Source organism: Platichthys flesus, chromosome 2, assembly GCF_949316205.1.
Source record: "Platichthys flesus chromosome 2, fPlaFle2.1, whole genome shotgun sequence".
Taxonomy (NCBI): Eukaryota; Metazoa; Chordata; class Actinopteri; order Pleuronectiformes; family Pleuronectidae; genus Platichthys; species Platichthys flesus.
Window position 1 is genome coordinate 22,188,562 of NC_084946.1, and position 17,476 is coordinate 22,206,037.

General features: G+C 42.0%; 3 protein-coding genes across 4 annotated transcripts in view; 1 reads left to right on the forward strand and 2 right to left on the reverse strand.

Annotated features, from left to right (window-relative positions):
• eya2 (EYA transcriptional coactivator and phosphatase 2) overlaps positions 1-5,452 on the forward strand; it is a 28,287-nt gene extending 22,835 nt beyond the window's left edge. For both annotated transcript variants that reach the window (XM_062406137.1, XM_062406144.1), the window contains exons 11-16: positions 1,272-1,330; positions 2,114-2,274; positions 2,940-3,054; positions 3,452-3,573; positions 3,680-3,780; positions 4,394-5,452. In XM_062406137.1, coding sequence (XP_062262121.1) covers positions 1,272-1,330; positions 2,114-2,274; positions 2,940-3,054; positions 3,452-3,573; positions 3,680-3,780; positions 4,394-4,474 — 639 coding nt within the window. In that variant the 3' untranslated portion in view covers positions 4,475-5,452. The remainder of the gene's footprint in view (positions 1-1,271; positions 1,331-2,113; positions 2,275-2,939; positions 3,055-3,451; positions 3,574-3,679; positions 3,781-4,393) is intronic.
• Positions 5,453-5,690: 238 nt separating this feature from the next.
• Positions 5,691-11,517, reverse strand: tgm5l (transglutaminase 5, like). Its single transcript, XM_062406126.1, has 14 exons — positions 11,391-11,517; positions 11,030-11,212; positions 10,709-10,942; positions 10,268-10,386; positions 9,718-9,846; positions 9,160-9,337; positions 8,891-9,026; positions 8,691-8,794; positions 8,343-8,582; positions 8,161-8,223; positions 7,865-8,074; positions 7,260-7,417; positions 6,623-6,759; positions 5,691-6,156 (listed from the first exon to the last, which is right to left on the reverse strand). The coding sequence occupies exons 1-14, from the start codon at positions 11,395-11,397 to the stop codon at positions 6,003-6,005; spliced, it is 2,052 nt and encodes a 683-aa protein (XP_062262110.1). The 5' UTR covers positions 11,398-11,517; the 3' UTR covers positions 5,691-6,002.
• A 2,032-nt stretch (positions 11,518-13,549) lies between these two features.
• Positions 13,550-15,843, reverse strand: pxmp4 (peroxisomal membrane protein 4). Its single transcript, XM_062406157.1, has 4 exons — positions 15,693-15,843; positions 15,462-15,524; positions 14,895-15,093; positions 13,550-14,806 (listed from the first exon to the last, which is right to left on the reverse strand). The coding sequence occupies exons 1-4, from the start codon at positions 15,809-15,811 to the stop codon at positions 14,543-14,545; spliced, it is 645 nt and encodes a 214-aa protein (XP_062262141.1). The 5' UTR covers positions 15,812-15,843; the 3' UTR covers positions 13,550-14,542.
• Between the last annotated feature and the right edge of the window lie 1,633 nt (positions 15,844-17,476).

Below are 17,476 nucleotides of genomic sequence, written 5' to 3' on the forward strand. Positions count from 1 at the left end.
GAGGGTAAGGAGCCAACAGGGCCATTTGCAAACCTGGTTTTTACCCCCCCCCCCCCCCCCTTTGTTGTCAGGGCTCAGAACAAAGCAACGCTCGACTGACAACTGCTGCCGAGTCCTGAGGTGCAATTATCTTGTCGCTCTGGAAGCAGTAGCAGCGGGCAGGAGTTCACGTTATTGTAATCGTGGGACTGCCTCATTATTTGACATTAGCAATCCAAACAGAAAAATGATTGAGAACGAATGATGAGATAAAAGCTGCTTTCAGATTTTCCTAAAAATTATAACTTCTCCTGCCAGGCCCCTAAGTAAAATGTCAGAGTGAGCCCATGTGAGAATAAAGCAGGCAAATGTGCTGATGACGTTTCTAACACGTGTTCCTCGTAGGTTCAGGTTCAAGTTAAGTTAAGTTGGAGTGTATTTGTGTACAGTGTTGTATTTGCATTGATGCGTCAGTAGCGGCATCTGTGCAGGGCGCCTGGCACCTGAGTGGGAGGAGAGGTGTAGACGGGGGAAGATGAGGTAGCGTCTCTGTCTGGCTCAGGAAAGAAAGACTGAAAGGTGATAGGAGATCCTGTCTGTCCCGGGTCACTGCCTCACAACACGGAGATGTACCAGGACTCTGTCTCTGCACATACGTGTGTGTGTGTGTGTTCATGTGAAGACAGAAGGTTGCTGGATTTAGAGGCTTGTAACTGCAGAACCTAGAGGACAGAGAAATAAGAGAAACCTTTTTTAAGAGACGCTTCCTGTCAGCTTTTTTTATGCTTCTTGTTTTTGTTTCGTCCAACGTATCCAATATTAATCAGCGCGGTCACGTTTCTGATTTAACTGTGTGTTGCTTGAAGTGCTTTGGCTGCAGCCGCATGTTTAAACCCCAGTGTGGTTTTTAATCCCAGTGGTTTGGTTGATTTCATTAGTGTCCGACAGAGAAGAACAGCGTGCACGCCACTGTCAAAGACAATGAGCCTTTCTTCAGGAGATGTTTTTTTTTATTGGATGCACTATAAACATTTTTTAGATTTACTTTAATTTCCTAGGTGGTTACACTCTTTTCCCTGTATTGACTGCCCTGTGCCTGTGGCGCCTCCCTGTCTCAGGTCCCGGCACCTTATTTCCTCTCTCCCTGACTTTTATTTGAGCTTTCTTTCTTTCTTTTATTTTGTAGCTGCTATCACTCTCACATGCTCCCCTAAAGAGGAGAGACCTGTCTGTGCAGGGCTCAACTCTGAAATGGATCTCCTGACATATCCGCTCTCCTTTTCATTTCCCAGGAATGTGACCAGGTTCATATTGATGACGTGGCATCAGATGACAACGGACAGGACCTGAGGTAAAGCTTCTGCTGTGCAACTGTTCTTAAAGCTCTGCTGAGCCGCTCTGGCGGTTCGACTGTGGCTTGTGAACCAGACTTGCCCTCCAGGCTTTAGTGCACGGGAGGAAGAGAAACAAGAAGTATAGCAGGGAGATGAGACGAGGAGTGTGTGTGTGTGTGTGTCTGTGTGTCTGTGTGTGTTCATGCATGCAAGCATGTGCCTGTCTTTTATTTCCCCAACATCCACAGCCGTATAATATGTCGCGGGATTATCCGACGCTTTCATTCCTCATCAGAATATCTGTTTATAATTCCCTCTGTCTCGCTCCGTCCAGACATTTTATTGCATTAAACTTGTTGAAGCTCTTTCAGGAGTGATCTGACAAAGTGCCAGACTGCACCAAAGCACTTCTCTCCAGTTTATTTTACTGAACTTGGCCTTTTCATCTCAAAGTCTTTTTTTTGTATTTACCCACGCTGGATGTATATGCTTCATGATTTCTTACTGACAAAGCTTCATTCATTGCTACGTTCAATTTTAAAGCATTTCTTGTCCCTGACATTTTTTGCGGTTGCACTGGCACGCCTCCCTAGATTTGATGAATGGTTTAACCACCGCCTTCTTCTTCATGGCCTGAGTAGTTTGAATCAATTCCTAGAGCATGAAGTCTTATGTAGTTGTACCACTTCTTCAAAACACTGACGATAGCGGCATTATAAGATGCTCAGGAAAGAATACAGCATGTTTCTGTCTTTATGATCTACACGTCCTGACTGTTTCCTGTATTGCGATCCCGACAGCACTTACAACTTCGGGTCGGACGGCTTCCAGAGCCCAGCGGGGGCCGGCTCTCTCTGCCTGGGGTCAGGGGTCCACGGGGGGGTGGACTGGATGAGGAAACTGGCTTTCCGATACCGCAGAGTCAAGGAGATCTACAACACGTACAAGAATAATGTTGGAGGTAGGCTGACGTTTTATTTACATGTAACACTGAGGCTTAAAGGAATTTTATGATATCTCATATGTGAAGATGTTTGGACTGTGTCAACTTCTCTGATGGCCAACTTGGGTTAAAAAAGACCAGATAATGTCAAGAACTGAACAAAATGCGGATTCAAACCAAAGTTGAATGACTGAGATTTACTAGTTTTTGATGTAGAATGTAAACCTTCTTCTCAAAAGTGCCCCTCCTTCTCTATTTCACTAACCAAACAATTGCTGAAGATCAAAACGCAGCGAGGATATAACCATAACCACCTGCTCCTTCCAAAAATGAAGATCTTTCTAAGAAAAAATATTTATTTACCCATGTATGACCCATTAAACTAACTGAGTCACGATGTGGTGAAGACACGCTGACAGGAACCAGACATGTTAGTTTGTCAACCAGGAGGATGACTCAGCTGTTTTTCAGCATGCACTGACTCTGCTGATTACTCCTGGCCGCTCTCACTCGGCTGGAAACCATGTGTCTGTGGTTTTGGCTGCAGGGTTTAGTCGTGGGACTGCAGACAGTCCCGCTGTCGAAGGAAAGCCGTGTCTTTGGGTTCAGGTTTATGTGCTGGAGCAGTGGGGGTGGGGGGGGGGGTTCAGATCGTCCCTGACGCTCGGACTTGTGTCTCTCAGGTTTGCTGGGCAGCCCCAAGCGAGAGGAGTGGCTGCAGCTGAGGCGAGAGATGGAGGTGCTCACTGACCTGTGGCTGACTCAGGCTCTCAAAGCTCTGGCGCTCATCAACTCCAGGTCAGTTCCTGCTGTAATCCATTGACTCACATTTCATTTATAGCTCCATTTGATATTTTCTTAATATAATACAAATCAATCTGAGTTGTTGCTGTTTCACTTTTTGTTTAAGATAAGAAGAACAACATGTCACTGTCAAATAAACAAATGTGAAATAATAAAAAATATGGTAGCAGTTTAATTTGAAGGTAAATTCAACTACTTATTAATGTATGGTGAGTTAAAAAGTATTTTTCCCACTGAAATACAGTCAAATAGAAGAACACAGTGGTACAACATGATAATACTTAAGTAAAGTACTCACACATCAGTATAGTGTAAAGCTTAAGTAAATATAGGAACTTACTTTACACCACCAGTCTTGAACATAACCATATTGTGAATGTGTGTGTTTCAGGCCGAACTGTGTGAACGTATTGGTGACGACCACCCAGCTGATCCCAGCTCTGTCCAAGGTGCTGCTGTACGGACTGGGTGCAGCTTTCCCCATAGAGAACATATACAGTGCCACCAAAACAGGTGAGACAAACAAACCACAGATGAAGAACACTACACGCTTCAACCTGCGTTAGACTGTTTCTCTAAATGTAACACTTCCACCTCTGATTTTTCCCTCGTGTCGAAGGCAAGGAGAGCTGCTTCGAGCGCATCTCCCAGAGATTCGGGCGGAGAGCAGTGTACGTGGTGATAGGAGATGGAGCCGAAGAAGAGGCTGTGGCCAAGAAGGTACAACTCACTTTTATGTTATTATATATTCAGTGATGCTGCTGAAGAATGAGTCACAGCTCATCGTTTAACTTTGAAAGACACTTGATTTCTGCAGTTTCTTTGTCCAGGTTTTTATTTTTTTAATCTTTGCATTGAGATGTTGAAATCTTTTTCTAGATTTTACTACATTTTATCTACATATACGTTGTCATAGACTACTCAAAACCCCAGTCTGAACTTCACATTACTGGGGTTACTGAAAGTATAATCCATCAATTCACTGACCTTTAGTGATGCTTCAAAATGTTTACCCTTATCAATGCTGCTAAAACTTTTATCTTGATGATGTTCCCCTTTACACTTGACATCCATTGCCCTTCTGTCCGTAATATGTGGCTCTCACTGAGGTTTCCACGTTATTTTTATCCTGTTCAAAGTTTTTTTTAATAGTTTTTCCTTTCTCCTGTTGAGGGTTAAGGGCAGAGGATGTTACACCATGTTAAAGACCTATGAAACAAATTGTGATTTTTGAATATGGGCTATACAAATACAATTGTATTGATTGATTGATTGATATCTGCCTCAAATAAACTTTACCTGAAGTTGGATTTCCTTTTTTTGTTTTCCTCAGAAGAACATGCCGTTCTGGAGGGTGTCCTGTCGGCCCGATCTGGAAGCTCTGAGCCATGCACTGGAGCTGGACTACCTCTAGAGGGCGCCATTTATCCAACTCCACTTCTTTTTTTCGATCTGAAACATGAAACGCTCCTGAGTACCTGAGTGCAGCCGGAGGGTGGGGGGAATGTGCCCCCAGAGACTGATTCAGAGTCAGTATTTGCTATTTGGAGTGAGCCCCCAGGCGGACAGTTTCAACGCCTGAGGAGCTCTGAGGATCTTGAAGCAAGGCTGCAGTTTATGTCCGACTCATAAACATGAAGACCTGGACCAAAAAGACAAGTGTACCAAAAGAAAAGGGACCAAAGCTTCATAACCAACCCCAGGAAAAGTTTTTTTTAATAATTCAGTTCATGTCAAGTTTATGGCAACAAAGAATGCACTGAAAATTAACTCTTACATCCTTTTTTAATGAAAACAGAGTGAGTATGTCTGCACGGATGAACCGTTCAGAATGGAGTTAGACTGTCTGTGTCTTTTTTTATATTTGTTGTGACTCGGCCAACGCTATTTTAAAATTGTGGGATAGATTTGACATCCACTATTGTTTTAGAATCGTTTTTTTTATTCACGTCAGGTAGATAAACATCACATAACATTCTCCTCATAGTTAGAGGCTATTGAAAATAGTCTGTGTTTTATCATTAAAATGTGAGCTATTTATTATTGGTTCAATTGGTTATATAGTTTGGGAGCTTTACATGGAAAACTTTCCCCTTCAAAGACCAAAACTCTGCTCTTGTAAAAAATGTTTGGACGTTGTCTTGAAGATGCTGTATCATAGGCTCAAATCCTTCCTTTTCTGGGTTGTACATGTTTCTTCCTGTTTTTAATTCTTCTTTTCTGTCCTTGTTTAATTTCCCAATAACCTGTTTGTAATATAGATGAACTGGTATGGTCGTGCATGTGCCGATTACACTGCCTGTCAGCTTAGCTATGATCTGTATATAAAGCTTTATTGTCGATTTTGTTTTGACAGAGTGAAAAATAGATTAATAAAGATAAATTAATTGTATTGTGGTGGTACGGCGAGTTGAGTTTCATTTGAATTCACTCAATATAAAGACAAATAAAACATAAGACAAACAAAAGAGTGAATGATTAATAATCATAATTTGCATTATATCAAAGGATTTGAAAAACGTTTTCTTTTTTGAGTAAAAGTCTCCCTCTTCAGGGCATAAAGAGAACTACAATAATAGTAATTCCCATTTATATATTTGGTTTCTACACAAAACATTTCACACGTCATGTATTTAAACACATTCATTTTGTTTTATTTTGGTAAAAAGTACAATATAACATTAAAACACTAACATTTAAATCTTAATCTTTTTCAATTTCAAGTAAAGATGCAGATTTTTCAACTTGCAGTGTTGATTGTCTTGGCTCAAGCACAAAAATAAATAAGTATCAAAATCATTAATATAAATAACACACAATATATACACAGCAACACGAATGCATGAGGACGGCAGCTAGGTGTGTTTTGCTTGTTACAAACTAGATGAGATGTTTCTGACGCACAAAGCCGTGATGAATTTGGCCCAAACACAAGATTTGATCTAAGCTCTGTTGACAGAGACCATCTTGAAGCCCCTGATGGTGGAGTTGATGTTGATCAGCGACAGGTTCGCCTGCAGCATCCTCCTTCCCAGCATGCTCGGGATGAATGTGATGCGTTGCTCCACTTTTCCTCCTGGACGCAGCGGCAGCATCCTGCAAGAAGAAACAGAAGATGAAACATTAACCACTTTTACTTTGGAACTGCCAAAACTGGTTCCTCTGTTCCCTGATTTGTTTTCACCTGTTTGGACTTACAGCAAGTTAAACAAATTCTCCATCGTTAAACTTCACACAAACATTGTAATAGCTAACTGTCAGGTTTTCACAGCTCTTAAAACGTCAATGCTTGCAATAATTATAGGTCTGGATTTGGATTCATCAGTGATAAACCTTTCAGCCATGCCTGCCTGAACACTGAACAAACACATAAGCAGAACAACACAGCACGCCCAAATTCCATCAGCATGGACAGCCTGTCCTGCCAAGTTCTGCCCAGTGACACTCCTTTTTGGTAACTGTTCCTTCCATTATTCTCTTTTTTTTTTCTCTTGGCCACTTGTGATTTGTTTCTACAGCAGTAAACATTCAACGCACACAAGCCAGCTCTCTTCATTCTTACCTGAAGTTAATCTTGCCCTGGACGAGGCCGGCCCCGGCGATGGTGAATACTCCGCTCACCATGTGAGAAAATGGGTTAGTGAAGGAAACCACAGCCGTGTGCTCCCTGTTCAGCACAATGGAGTCTTCATCTGAGATCTGTTGGACACATGTGTTTTAGTGAAGCTTGAGAATCCCCTTAAAGTAACCTTAACTAACCCTAACCCTAACCCTAACCCTACTTTAAAGTAAGAACATTTCACGTAAATACTAGATACACTTCTTAATTGCAGATATATAATTAGGTATATTAGTACATATTAGTATAAACAGAATTTTTCAGGTTTCAAATTTTAAAACCTAAAATATGCATTTTATTCCGCTCCTGCACCATCACATGAATTAAGTTAATGTTCTAGATGCATTTTGAATGAACATTATCATTTTACTTAGTATTATTTATTTAATATTTATTACGTTTTTGTTGAAAGTCATTATAGACCTCGTGAAAGTTTGATCAATTATTTGCTGTGCTGCTTGGAGAGAAATGAAATCTTAAATAAATAACTGGTGGTATTCTCTTAATCCCTTAACATAAGTGAATTTTACATCTAAATGTAATGCAACAATGCAACAAATCCAAAATCTCCTCAAAGTACCTGGATGTTGAGCTGTGGGCTGGAGATGTTGAACTCCTCTGTGGCCAGAACCCGCTTGTCACTGGCCCTGTCCTCCAGGACCACTGCCAGGTTGATGAGGTTGTCTCCCACCACGTCCTCGTACTGGGCCGGGAGGATCTGATGCTTCAGAGTCTTGACTGCAAAGAGAGGGCGGAGAGGGTGAGTGAGTGAAATTCATCATCTGCTAATTCCACAAACACCTGAGGGACGTATATCACGTGAACTGTTGATCTCATCGACTTCATACTCAGCACGTCTATCATAAACTCGCCCTAGAAAGTGCATTGCCGAGTTTGAACATGTCTCCTTCACTGCAAATAAACCAGGTAGGATGAACGCAAAGTTTTGCATAGACTGTTTATAAAAAAAAGCTCTGCACTCAACGTCCAGCACATAAAGAATAGAAAAGTGAGAGTGTGTAGTAGAACTGTTTCGGAGCATCAACTCAGGCTAAGAGAACAGCTCATTCCAAACAGGCAGGTTTAGAACGGGCACTAATCCATTTTATAATAAATTCTGAAAAGCACGATAATGCTTCAGAATTGATAAATCTGAGTTTATAGCCGAGGGAGAAGTAGATCTACCTTCCATGGGCGCCAGCTGTATGAGGCCCTGCATTTGCCAGAAGGTGTCCGAGGGGCTGTGGTTGTATTCTTTGGCCTGAGCGTTGAGATGCATCGTCATGGTCTTGGCCACGCGCTGCTTGTTCATGACTTTCACGGTGAAGCTGATCGGCTCTCCGGCCACCGGAGCCTGGTCCAGGTTCAGGGAGACGAACACTCCGCTGGTAGAGTCTGTGGAATGAATGCGAAGGAATCCAGAGGGTGAGACCACGTGTGTTCCAACAACTGATAACTCAAGGCAACGTATAGAACCGTACCTCTCCTCAATGTTGAGTCGTCTGATATCCTGGAGCTTCTGGACGAGATGGTCGAAGTCGGACCTGTTTGGTAAAGATAAACAGTTAATGAGAGCCGAGTGGGAACGATGGCTTGGAGTGAACACGAGGCCACTTCTCTAAATCAGCTACCGGTAGCATTTATAAAAGGGTCTGGATCTTACTTTTGACTAATTTGTAGTCTCCTGTGATTCTCTGGATTCTGGGGAACCCAACAGCTTTGGTGCAGATGAGGGCTCCCACCCTCTCCGTGTCCTTGTTGATGCCCACCACCCGGCCCTGGCTCACGATGATGGTGTGCACGTCGGCGTTCACCTCGGCGCAGACGAAGGGGACGTCGTAGAGCAGGTCTATGCGCCGGTCCTTGATCGCTTTGACTGGAGATGGACCGCAGCAGAACACTCCTGAGGCGATGGGATAGACGGCGGGGGGGGAGAGAACAAGAGGGTTGTGTTAGATGGAGGTCAGTTTGGTGATTTCAAGTTATATGATCGAGAATGTTTCCCACACACCTCCACTCCTGTTCTGAGGAGTCGGGTCCAGAACCTGCCAACCGTCCATATCAACTCCAATGTCCGGACGACTCATCCAGCACTCCACCCAGACGTGGAAGTTCCTGTCAACGACGGAGAACACGAAGATTCCACTGAGCATTCAATTGTTATCATTATTGTTGTTATTTGTAATTTTTGTGTTCTGATTGTTTACTGACCATATGCTGTCCTTGCTGTGTTTCAGCTTCTCCCCCGTCTCGCTGTAGTACTCCTCGATCGCCAGGTTGCCGTTGGTGTCGTGGGCGGAGTTGAAGTTTGTCACCACGCGACAAGGAATGCCAAGAACTCTCATGACTGAAAGATGTAACCAGACGTTACACACTGATGACTGGCATCGCACAATGGAAAAATAAATGACCAAGCGAGACATCAGACGTGACAGATGTTTTCATTTCAAGCGTCTGAACTTTCTTGATGATGTAACTACCTGTGCACATGACGGCTGCAAACACCCAGCACTGTCCGTACTTGACGGGGCAGCATCTTGACTGGGCCCACTGCCTCAGGATGTCCCCGCTCCCAGTCCACATGGACGGGTTCAATCCATCCTTGAAGTCCCCGGACCAGTTTCCTTTGAGGACGCCGCGGTCGTCTTCACAGTTGATCTGAACATGGGACAGAGGAGACCGGTGTCATTAACCCTGTTCCTGCACTTTCAGTTCCCATGAGATCGAAAAGCAAGTCTGGGCACCTCTCATTGACACTGTTGACATCTGACACTGTTGACATCTGACAATTGTTCAGATTGCCAAGTGCAGTTTAATAACAACTGTCACTGACTGTTGTGTTGCTGTAATTGCCTCATCTCTGCGTGTGACATCTAATGATCCAGAACTTCAAAATCTGGCAAAAACACTGTCCCACCTCAGGTCCTAACTTGTTTTTGATAAGCAGCAGAGATTTCTCATGTTGTCACGCAAAGTGAATCAAAACTCTGATCAAGCAGAGCAGCAGCAGGAGGAGGAGGTTTGAGTTGTTCCCTCACCATGGCAGACACCACCCGGCTGATGTACACAGGGTTGTTCCTCTTCAGGTAGTCCCCTCTCCTGTTGTGCTGGTGCTGGGGACTGACCTGCAGCAGAGTCAGACACGCCTCCAGAACCCCGGGCTCGTACTTCACAGGGAGGAAGAGAGAAATGATTCCATTAAATTCACTACGAAACACGAATGGCTTCGAACAGGTTTAGAAGAAATTATTATTGAGATAAAGAAACCAGAAACCACAGCATCAATAACAAAACAATTCACACAATTCACACAACCTATTGTCCTCAGGGATGTTTTTGTATTGTTGCTGATAAAAGTCAAGATTTGTGATTTTGTGTTACCTATAATGTGTATTCAATTCAACCCCTTATTTAGTCCCTCTTATAATCTGATGGAGTTTAATCCAACCAAGACTAAACCAAATTAAATAATATTCCCAGGCATTTGTTATTATTCAATAATAGAGTGCTGGGTTGTCAGTAGAAAAGAATGTTAGGAGTTTTTTTTCACACAGAAGAAGAACTGTTGAAAAGGTCATATTTCCACACCTGATCAAATGACCACGGCATCGACACAACATTCATAGTCGTCCCCATAAACAGCAGCCCGGAGTCGTTCTGGACATATTCCTCTTTCTGGTCCTCGAAGGGAATGTACACCGAGTCTTCTGCAGGAAATAAACAAGACGTTCAGCTCATCGTAGTGATTTCACATTTTAAATCTTTATCCCTTTCTCTCAGGTTAGAATCACTGAACGAGTTGCACAGTGCAGCACTAAACTATATCTATAAAAAACATGTCTGGTTTTGTTAGATGATTGCCGCTGCACTAATGTGGCATTGTTACAAAAAAATAGCTTGGTGGTGGTAATGGCTTCTAAATCAGCAGTTTATAAATACATAGGAGGGTTAGGGTTAGGGTTAAAGGGTTAGGGAGATTGGGATTTCAGCAACTACCCATCCAAAACACTTTTTCATGCCTTCACTTACCAGGGCACCAGGGATTGCAGAGCAGGATGAATTTGCCGTAGGTGCGCGCCTGTTCTTTGCCCTGAGAGAACAGACACAGCTGGAATCCGTAGAGTCCAACTGAGGCCGAGGAAGGAGAGGTGATGAAGATGGAGACCCTCTGAGGGTCCAGGCTGTCCTGGTCCATGTGAGCTTTCCACTTGGATGAGGACAACTTATCGTAGAAAGTGACCGGCATTATCACATACAGGTGGCCTGAAGGGGAAAAGAGAGGAAGGTTTAATGAGTCCAGACAGAGACAGAGCAGCAATCCAATCCGAATTCAATGTAGGTCTAGTTTACCCAGCATGACTTTGACCCTCAGAGAGTCGGTCTTGGGGTTGAATGGTCGGCCTCCCAGCTGCAGACTGATCCTGAACGGGGCTCCTCTCCGCACCACCAGGGACTTGGAGCTGCTGAAGCCGTCTGTCCTGTGTCTCTCCAGGTTTTCTGATCTCTCCATGTCGACATCTTTGACGATAAAGTCTGCAAATCAAGAAAGACGATTGGTGAAATTGCTCCAGAAAAATGCATTTGTCAGTCAAATGGCACGCAACTTAAAAACTTCTCTCTATCACAGATGACTAGAAAGAATAAAAAAAGTTGGATAAGTTGAATAATAAAAGAGGAAAAATGCTCAGAGGAAAAGAGAGTCGAATCTCACCTTCCATTTGCCAGTGTCTCTTTCGGAGCAGTGGTTGAGTGTGTGTGTCCCCGGAGCTGCCGTCTGCAGCTTTATAAAGCCGTGCCCCACCCCAGGCATTTGTAACCAAGGCCCTGGAGGCATGTGGAACAAAACAAGCGCCACTCGGTGGAACACCGCTCCTCTGAGTGTGCGTTCCAGATGTTCAGATTCATGCGTAAGGACGTCCTTGATCGTGAGTAATCCGACCTGCCCAGTTTGACATTTTGATTTCATGTTCTGAACGAGCTGTTGCAAAATTATGTGTGAAAGTGCCACAGGGGTCAAAGAGGGTTTCTACTGTGACTTCAAACTGTGTGTTGTTTATTCATCCGTCATAATTTTGAATGGATGAGAAAATTTTCTATAGACTGAGTTCAGTGTTTGATAAAAGTTCAACTATACATACTGCTTATTGTCTATAAATTGACTTGAAATATTTTACATCCATTCACTGTGTAGGGCCACTTATACTTTCTCAGAGTATTAGTCAACCCCCCCTTGTAGATTTCTGTGGAACTGTACAGGTTCAGGAGAAAGTCAGACCTCCTGTGAGTAATCTCAGCCAAACAAGTTCAATGGAGGATCAGGGACCTGGAGTTGATTACATTTGTTTGCTGGACACGTCTGTGTTGTGAGCGGTGAAAGAAGTCGAGTCAGATCACAGAAGCAACATGTCACACAGAGTCCGAAGCTCAAAATCTACAGTAGATTTTATATAAACAGATGTTTTATGTTGTCTTTTACAAAATCTCTGATGGGAATATGGATCAAAACCATCAGACAAAACGTAATCACTCCTAATTACACTCAATTGGTAAGATAATGAGAATTGATGCATCACTTGAGATTCTTTCCATAGAACAGAAATATAGACATGATCAATCTTGTTGGCTTAACCTTTCTGTCTCTCCCTCTCTCGCTCTCTCTCTACACACACACACACACACACACACACACACACACTCTTTAATCAGAAGCGACAGCCCTTGAAACTGAAACACAGTGACTTCTGCCCCAGAGCAGTGTGTGTAGGAGTTCTCTTGTTCCATTAATTGCCTTGCCACCTCGGTACAGTGTCCTCTGTGTGGAATCATGTCCAGTCACCCGTTGATCACGCCTGGTATGTACAGTATAAAGTGGGAGAGGCGTATTTGATGAATGAATATTGAGTTATTGTCACGACAGGACCTGCTGCCTGCTCTATCTTCTGGTTTCTACCTGGTGTCTTCATATCATCAGAGTTAAATGAAATGTATATTAAGAACTTGAATACATACGATTTATAGGAATATATAACTATTCTACAGATACAATAAATAAAGTTTCAATTTGGTCTATGGGTCATTTTAGGGTTTTTAGGATCTAGCAGCCGGTCAGACCACTTTGATAAAGACTGAAATATAAAACTATTGGATGGATTGTCAGTCAATTTCATCCAGACACAGTTGGTTCCTAGTTAATGAAGCCGTATGACTTTGGTGATCACCTGACAATTGATGATTTGCACCAGCTCCAATTGGAACTAAGTCTTAATCTAGAATACCCAGCATAACTTTGATCCTCAGACACATGAGTTGAATGGTCGCCCCCCCCCCCCCCCCCCCCCCCCCCGCAGCTGACTCTGAACAGGGCTCCTCTTTGCACCACCAAAACATTATACATGAGGTAAATCCTTTAAATTTAAGATTTCTTAATATACGTATAGATAGATCCTTGGATTTCAGAATATTACATTTTTAGAAAGTAAGTTGCAGTTCAGTCAATTTACATAGTTGAATTTGCAGATGTGACGATAAACCCTTTGAACAGACGTAAACTGAAGACATGTGACTGCAACACGTTTATTCAGCCCTCATTGAACATTGGAGGACACACCTTCCCCTTTGCAACTAACATAAACCTTTGCTTATGTATAAGAAAAGTATCCAGTATTTCTGGTGGAGGTGCAGCAGGGAGGAGCTTGACGTCTTAACAAACATTCCAGCAGAGTCAAGGACTCACAACAAAGCAAACACACAAAATGTGAGTCATGTGCTCGCATGCAGTACATCCGGCGGTCGTCCCTTCAAGCTGCACACTGTGCAGAAAAAGACGCTCAGTGCTAAACTTGAAAAAGCCTCTGTTCAAAAAGAAAGTCAATCATTTTAAGTTTTTTATTTATTGTGTATTGCGTAACTTCTGTTGTGCAAATCGGTCGATGATGTAAATATTATATAATATTACAACATAATGCATTACACATCTTTTACCTTTTATTCTGCAGCAGCTGTATTTATGGATCTGGGCTACTTGTCAAAAACAAACTGACACAATCCACCAAACAGCCGCAGGGAAAACGCTTGGGACAAAGACATCCACACGTAAAGCTGGTTCTGCCTGATATCAAAGACACGTAAATGTGCGGACGTGTTTCAGCTCAACCTTCGGCTCAAAACGAATCATGAACAATGACACAAGAACATAAATAGGTCGGCGAATCATAAAACTCACAATCATACAAAAACAAGAATCAACGAATAATTGAAAAAAGGCAACATTCCACATCACTGAAATATTAGTACTAGTACTAGTAAGTACACATGAGAATGTTATATTCTGCAGGACTGTCAGAGTCAATACGGAAACATTCCTGCACATCTTCAATACTTGCAGGACTGTGAAGCTTTCTGGTCTCACCGATAAAAATACATCTCAACTGCTTCATAACACAGCAGCTTGTGTGAGTTGACTAAGAGCAGAATGAGAAAACACAGTTCATCTATTATACTGCTACTGGCCCAGTTTATTTCAGATCTATTTAAAAGGTTGCTTACTTATTAAAAAACTTTTAAAGGTCGTGGTCCTATCTACTGATTAGACTTATCTTCAGGACTTATATGTTACAGGTACATTCTTTTAATCTATGTTTATTTTCTGGATTGTTTTCATTTATTAATCTACTTCTCCATTTCTGGGTCCTCAACGCATCCTTTCTTGCACACTTACTATTATGAATTTTTAACTTGTGTTTCCTTCTGAATTATGAAAGAATTTCCTCAGCTCCTAATTTCCTGTATTTATTCATGGCACAGTGGTTTGTACTGTTCTGCAGCCGGCTTCTTCATATTCAAAATAAAAAGCTAGTTTCACTTTTAAGCCGCCGTCCTGGGTTTATTATAAACGAGGAAGTCTGTGATGTCATGCCACACGTTGCTGTCGTGGTAGAGGTAGTTCATGGAGGACTGCAGCGAGGGCTGGAGGGTGTGCGGGTGGTACTCAAACAGCCACAGGACGATGCCCCACACCAGCGTGGCAAAGAGCGGGAAGGGGTCGCGCTTGGGCTGCGGCACGATTCCCTTCTCCACGGCCAGACGAGACAGGGCGAACAAGATCCTGGACAGCAGGTACATGTTGATCTGAGGAACATTGAATAAATCGGTTACAGACTTTGATTTGGAGAGATTCTGCAGAAACAGAGGGTGTTTTTCCAGAGGCCTGGCAAACCTGGCTGTTGATGCTGTTGTTGTTGCCAAACACCAACCAGCCGCCGACACACGCTGCCAGAAAGGAGTGGGACTGTAAACTCTTCCCCTGGATCCTCTGCTGCAGGGTCTGAAGTCCTTTGTATGTGAACACGAAGCACGCCAGGTTACGGGAATGCGTGTAGGTGGCCTTCAAGATGGCTTTGAGCTTGTCCTTCAAACTATGGACGGCAAGAGCAGATACACATAGGTTCAGATTCAGATTCAGATAACTTTACTGATCCCGAGGGAGCCAGCTTAGAAGCTTAACCTGTTCACGATCACACACACACACAACATCTAATATGATACAGGTCAACAAACAAAGAGTGGTCAGCGAAGGACATCAAGATAGAGATAAGATAAGATTATATAATATGTGCAGTGTAAAAATAAAGAAGGAATAAATATTAACCAGTGAAATAAATAGCAATAAAAGGCTATATAGATACTTTAATGATCATAAGGGAAAGTTAGGGCATTGATCACATTGATAAGAGTCATGTTGTGTTGATAAGAGACTGTGATTCACAAACATAGTGAATCATACCTGCCACTTCTGAAGAGAAATGTCATCACCAGGGCGTGAGGGGCTCGGATCTTAGCTCCATACCTGAGAAATACACACATTTACACAATGTTACCAAACTGTCATGAAGAGCAGAGTCAACAATCTGTTCCCTGAAAGCTCGCAGCTGATTGGTCCACAGACACATTGCAGAGTTTGTATTTAACTTTCTACCGAACTGAACTTATTGTTGTTTATAACGAGTTCACTCACACGACTCCATTCCGGAATCCTTTCAGAACAGCCAGAGCCGCTTTGTGCTTCTCCTGCTGCAGCAGGTTGTTGACGGTGAACAGCAGAGTTCTCACCAGGTCCGAACCGGCAGCCGCCATCGTTTCTGACGGACAGGACACGGTGTGGCACACGAGGGTCACAGATAATGTTGTCCGTGGTGCTGCACCGCGGTGAAGGTTCCTACGGTGTAAATCCAGCTAAAACAAAACTAGATTTAAAAGTGAGTTTAAAACTGTTTTGTATTATTACATTTTGTTTTATGTTGTGATTGTTTTAGAATATTAAACATATTTTAAATAACTCCACATTTATCAAAACACAACACTTGAGAACACTTTTACAGTTTAAATGGTTTGAGAATATAATTTCCAATTTCTGTCTTTACTGATGAGATAAAGGTGGAATATCTCTATGAGGTGTTACTACTTAATGTTTGTTTGGTGGTGCAGCTATCCAGCAATCCATCATAAATCCATTAGTCATTCACGTATTGCATGTGAATGTGTGGATATGTACATGTGAGACCAAGAGACAACGTGCAGACACATTTTATGACACATTTCAGAGAACTGTACGGGAGATTAAAAACAGATTACGAGAGTCTTAGCAGGTGTTTCAAAAAACAAAAGATGTCTTATGTCTTATTTCAGATATCAACCTTATTAGTCATTTGCCTGAAATTGAAACACTCCCAAGATTGGATGGTGTGTGCAGCTGCTACTGATCCTGCACGTTTGAAGTACATACTCTATTTGAGGTGAATGTATAACACCACAAAGTAAAAGCTCAACGGTCTTGAATAGAAATACAGAATATATTTCGGATATACAGAGTAGATGTATTTAAGTGGTATGCCTGTTTCTGTATTCAACTTGGTCTGAAGGCAAAGTTCTGAACAGACAGTTAAACTTACTGGAGATTATAGCATCTGGTTGGGTGGGAGCCGTTTCTATAATATTTGCATCACATTCAATAATATGATTTCTGCTTCAAAAGATACATTCTGATGTGCAAAGTATTGAAAATTGTTGTTGAAGAAATGTCAGAACCTTTCATTTTATTACAACAACCTGAGTCTGGATCTACTGGAGGTTTCTTCCACTAATTGACTTGCTGCTCATTGTGGAATCTGTTGGTTTCTCTATAATGTTTAAGATCTCAAACTTCACATGTTATGATTTGACACTTAAAATTGTAGTCAATACTTCCCTAACATCTGCTTACCCTTTCTTCTTTATTCATTCGTTTTTTAATGCCATGTATTTTTTCAAATTACTTTGTTTAGATAAGTGCTAAACAAATTAAGTTATTATGAGTGCCCTAAATATTTGTACACAAAATCATTAGAAATCACAAGACATAATTTAAAAATATTTATTAGCATACATAGTCATCTTTGAGTTCACTTTGGGAAAAATTTCAGAGTGAAAGTATTCTATATGAATAGAATAGGACGAAGAAATGGTTTATGTCTAAGGAAGAGTTTTTGCTTTGATGATCATTTCTTGTGGTCACAACTGGTGCGGCTCATGTAAATCCCAGTACAAGTGGAGTAATTAAGGATTTATACATGAAGTTGTATTCATTCTTTCAAGGAGACCAACAGGCAAGTGCAGAGTATTGTTGTCATTTCCTTTTTCCAAATGGTGGGAAAGCATATTTTTTCATGTTGCAAGAGAACAATATGAAAAAAAGCTGTTGCCTTGTTTTTATTTAGAAGAAATATTCACACAATAGTATTTAATTGCATGTAATATAGTCAA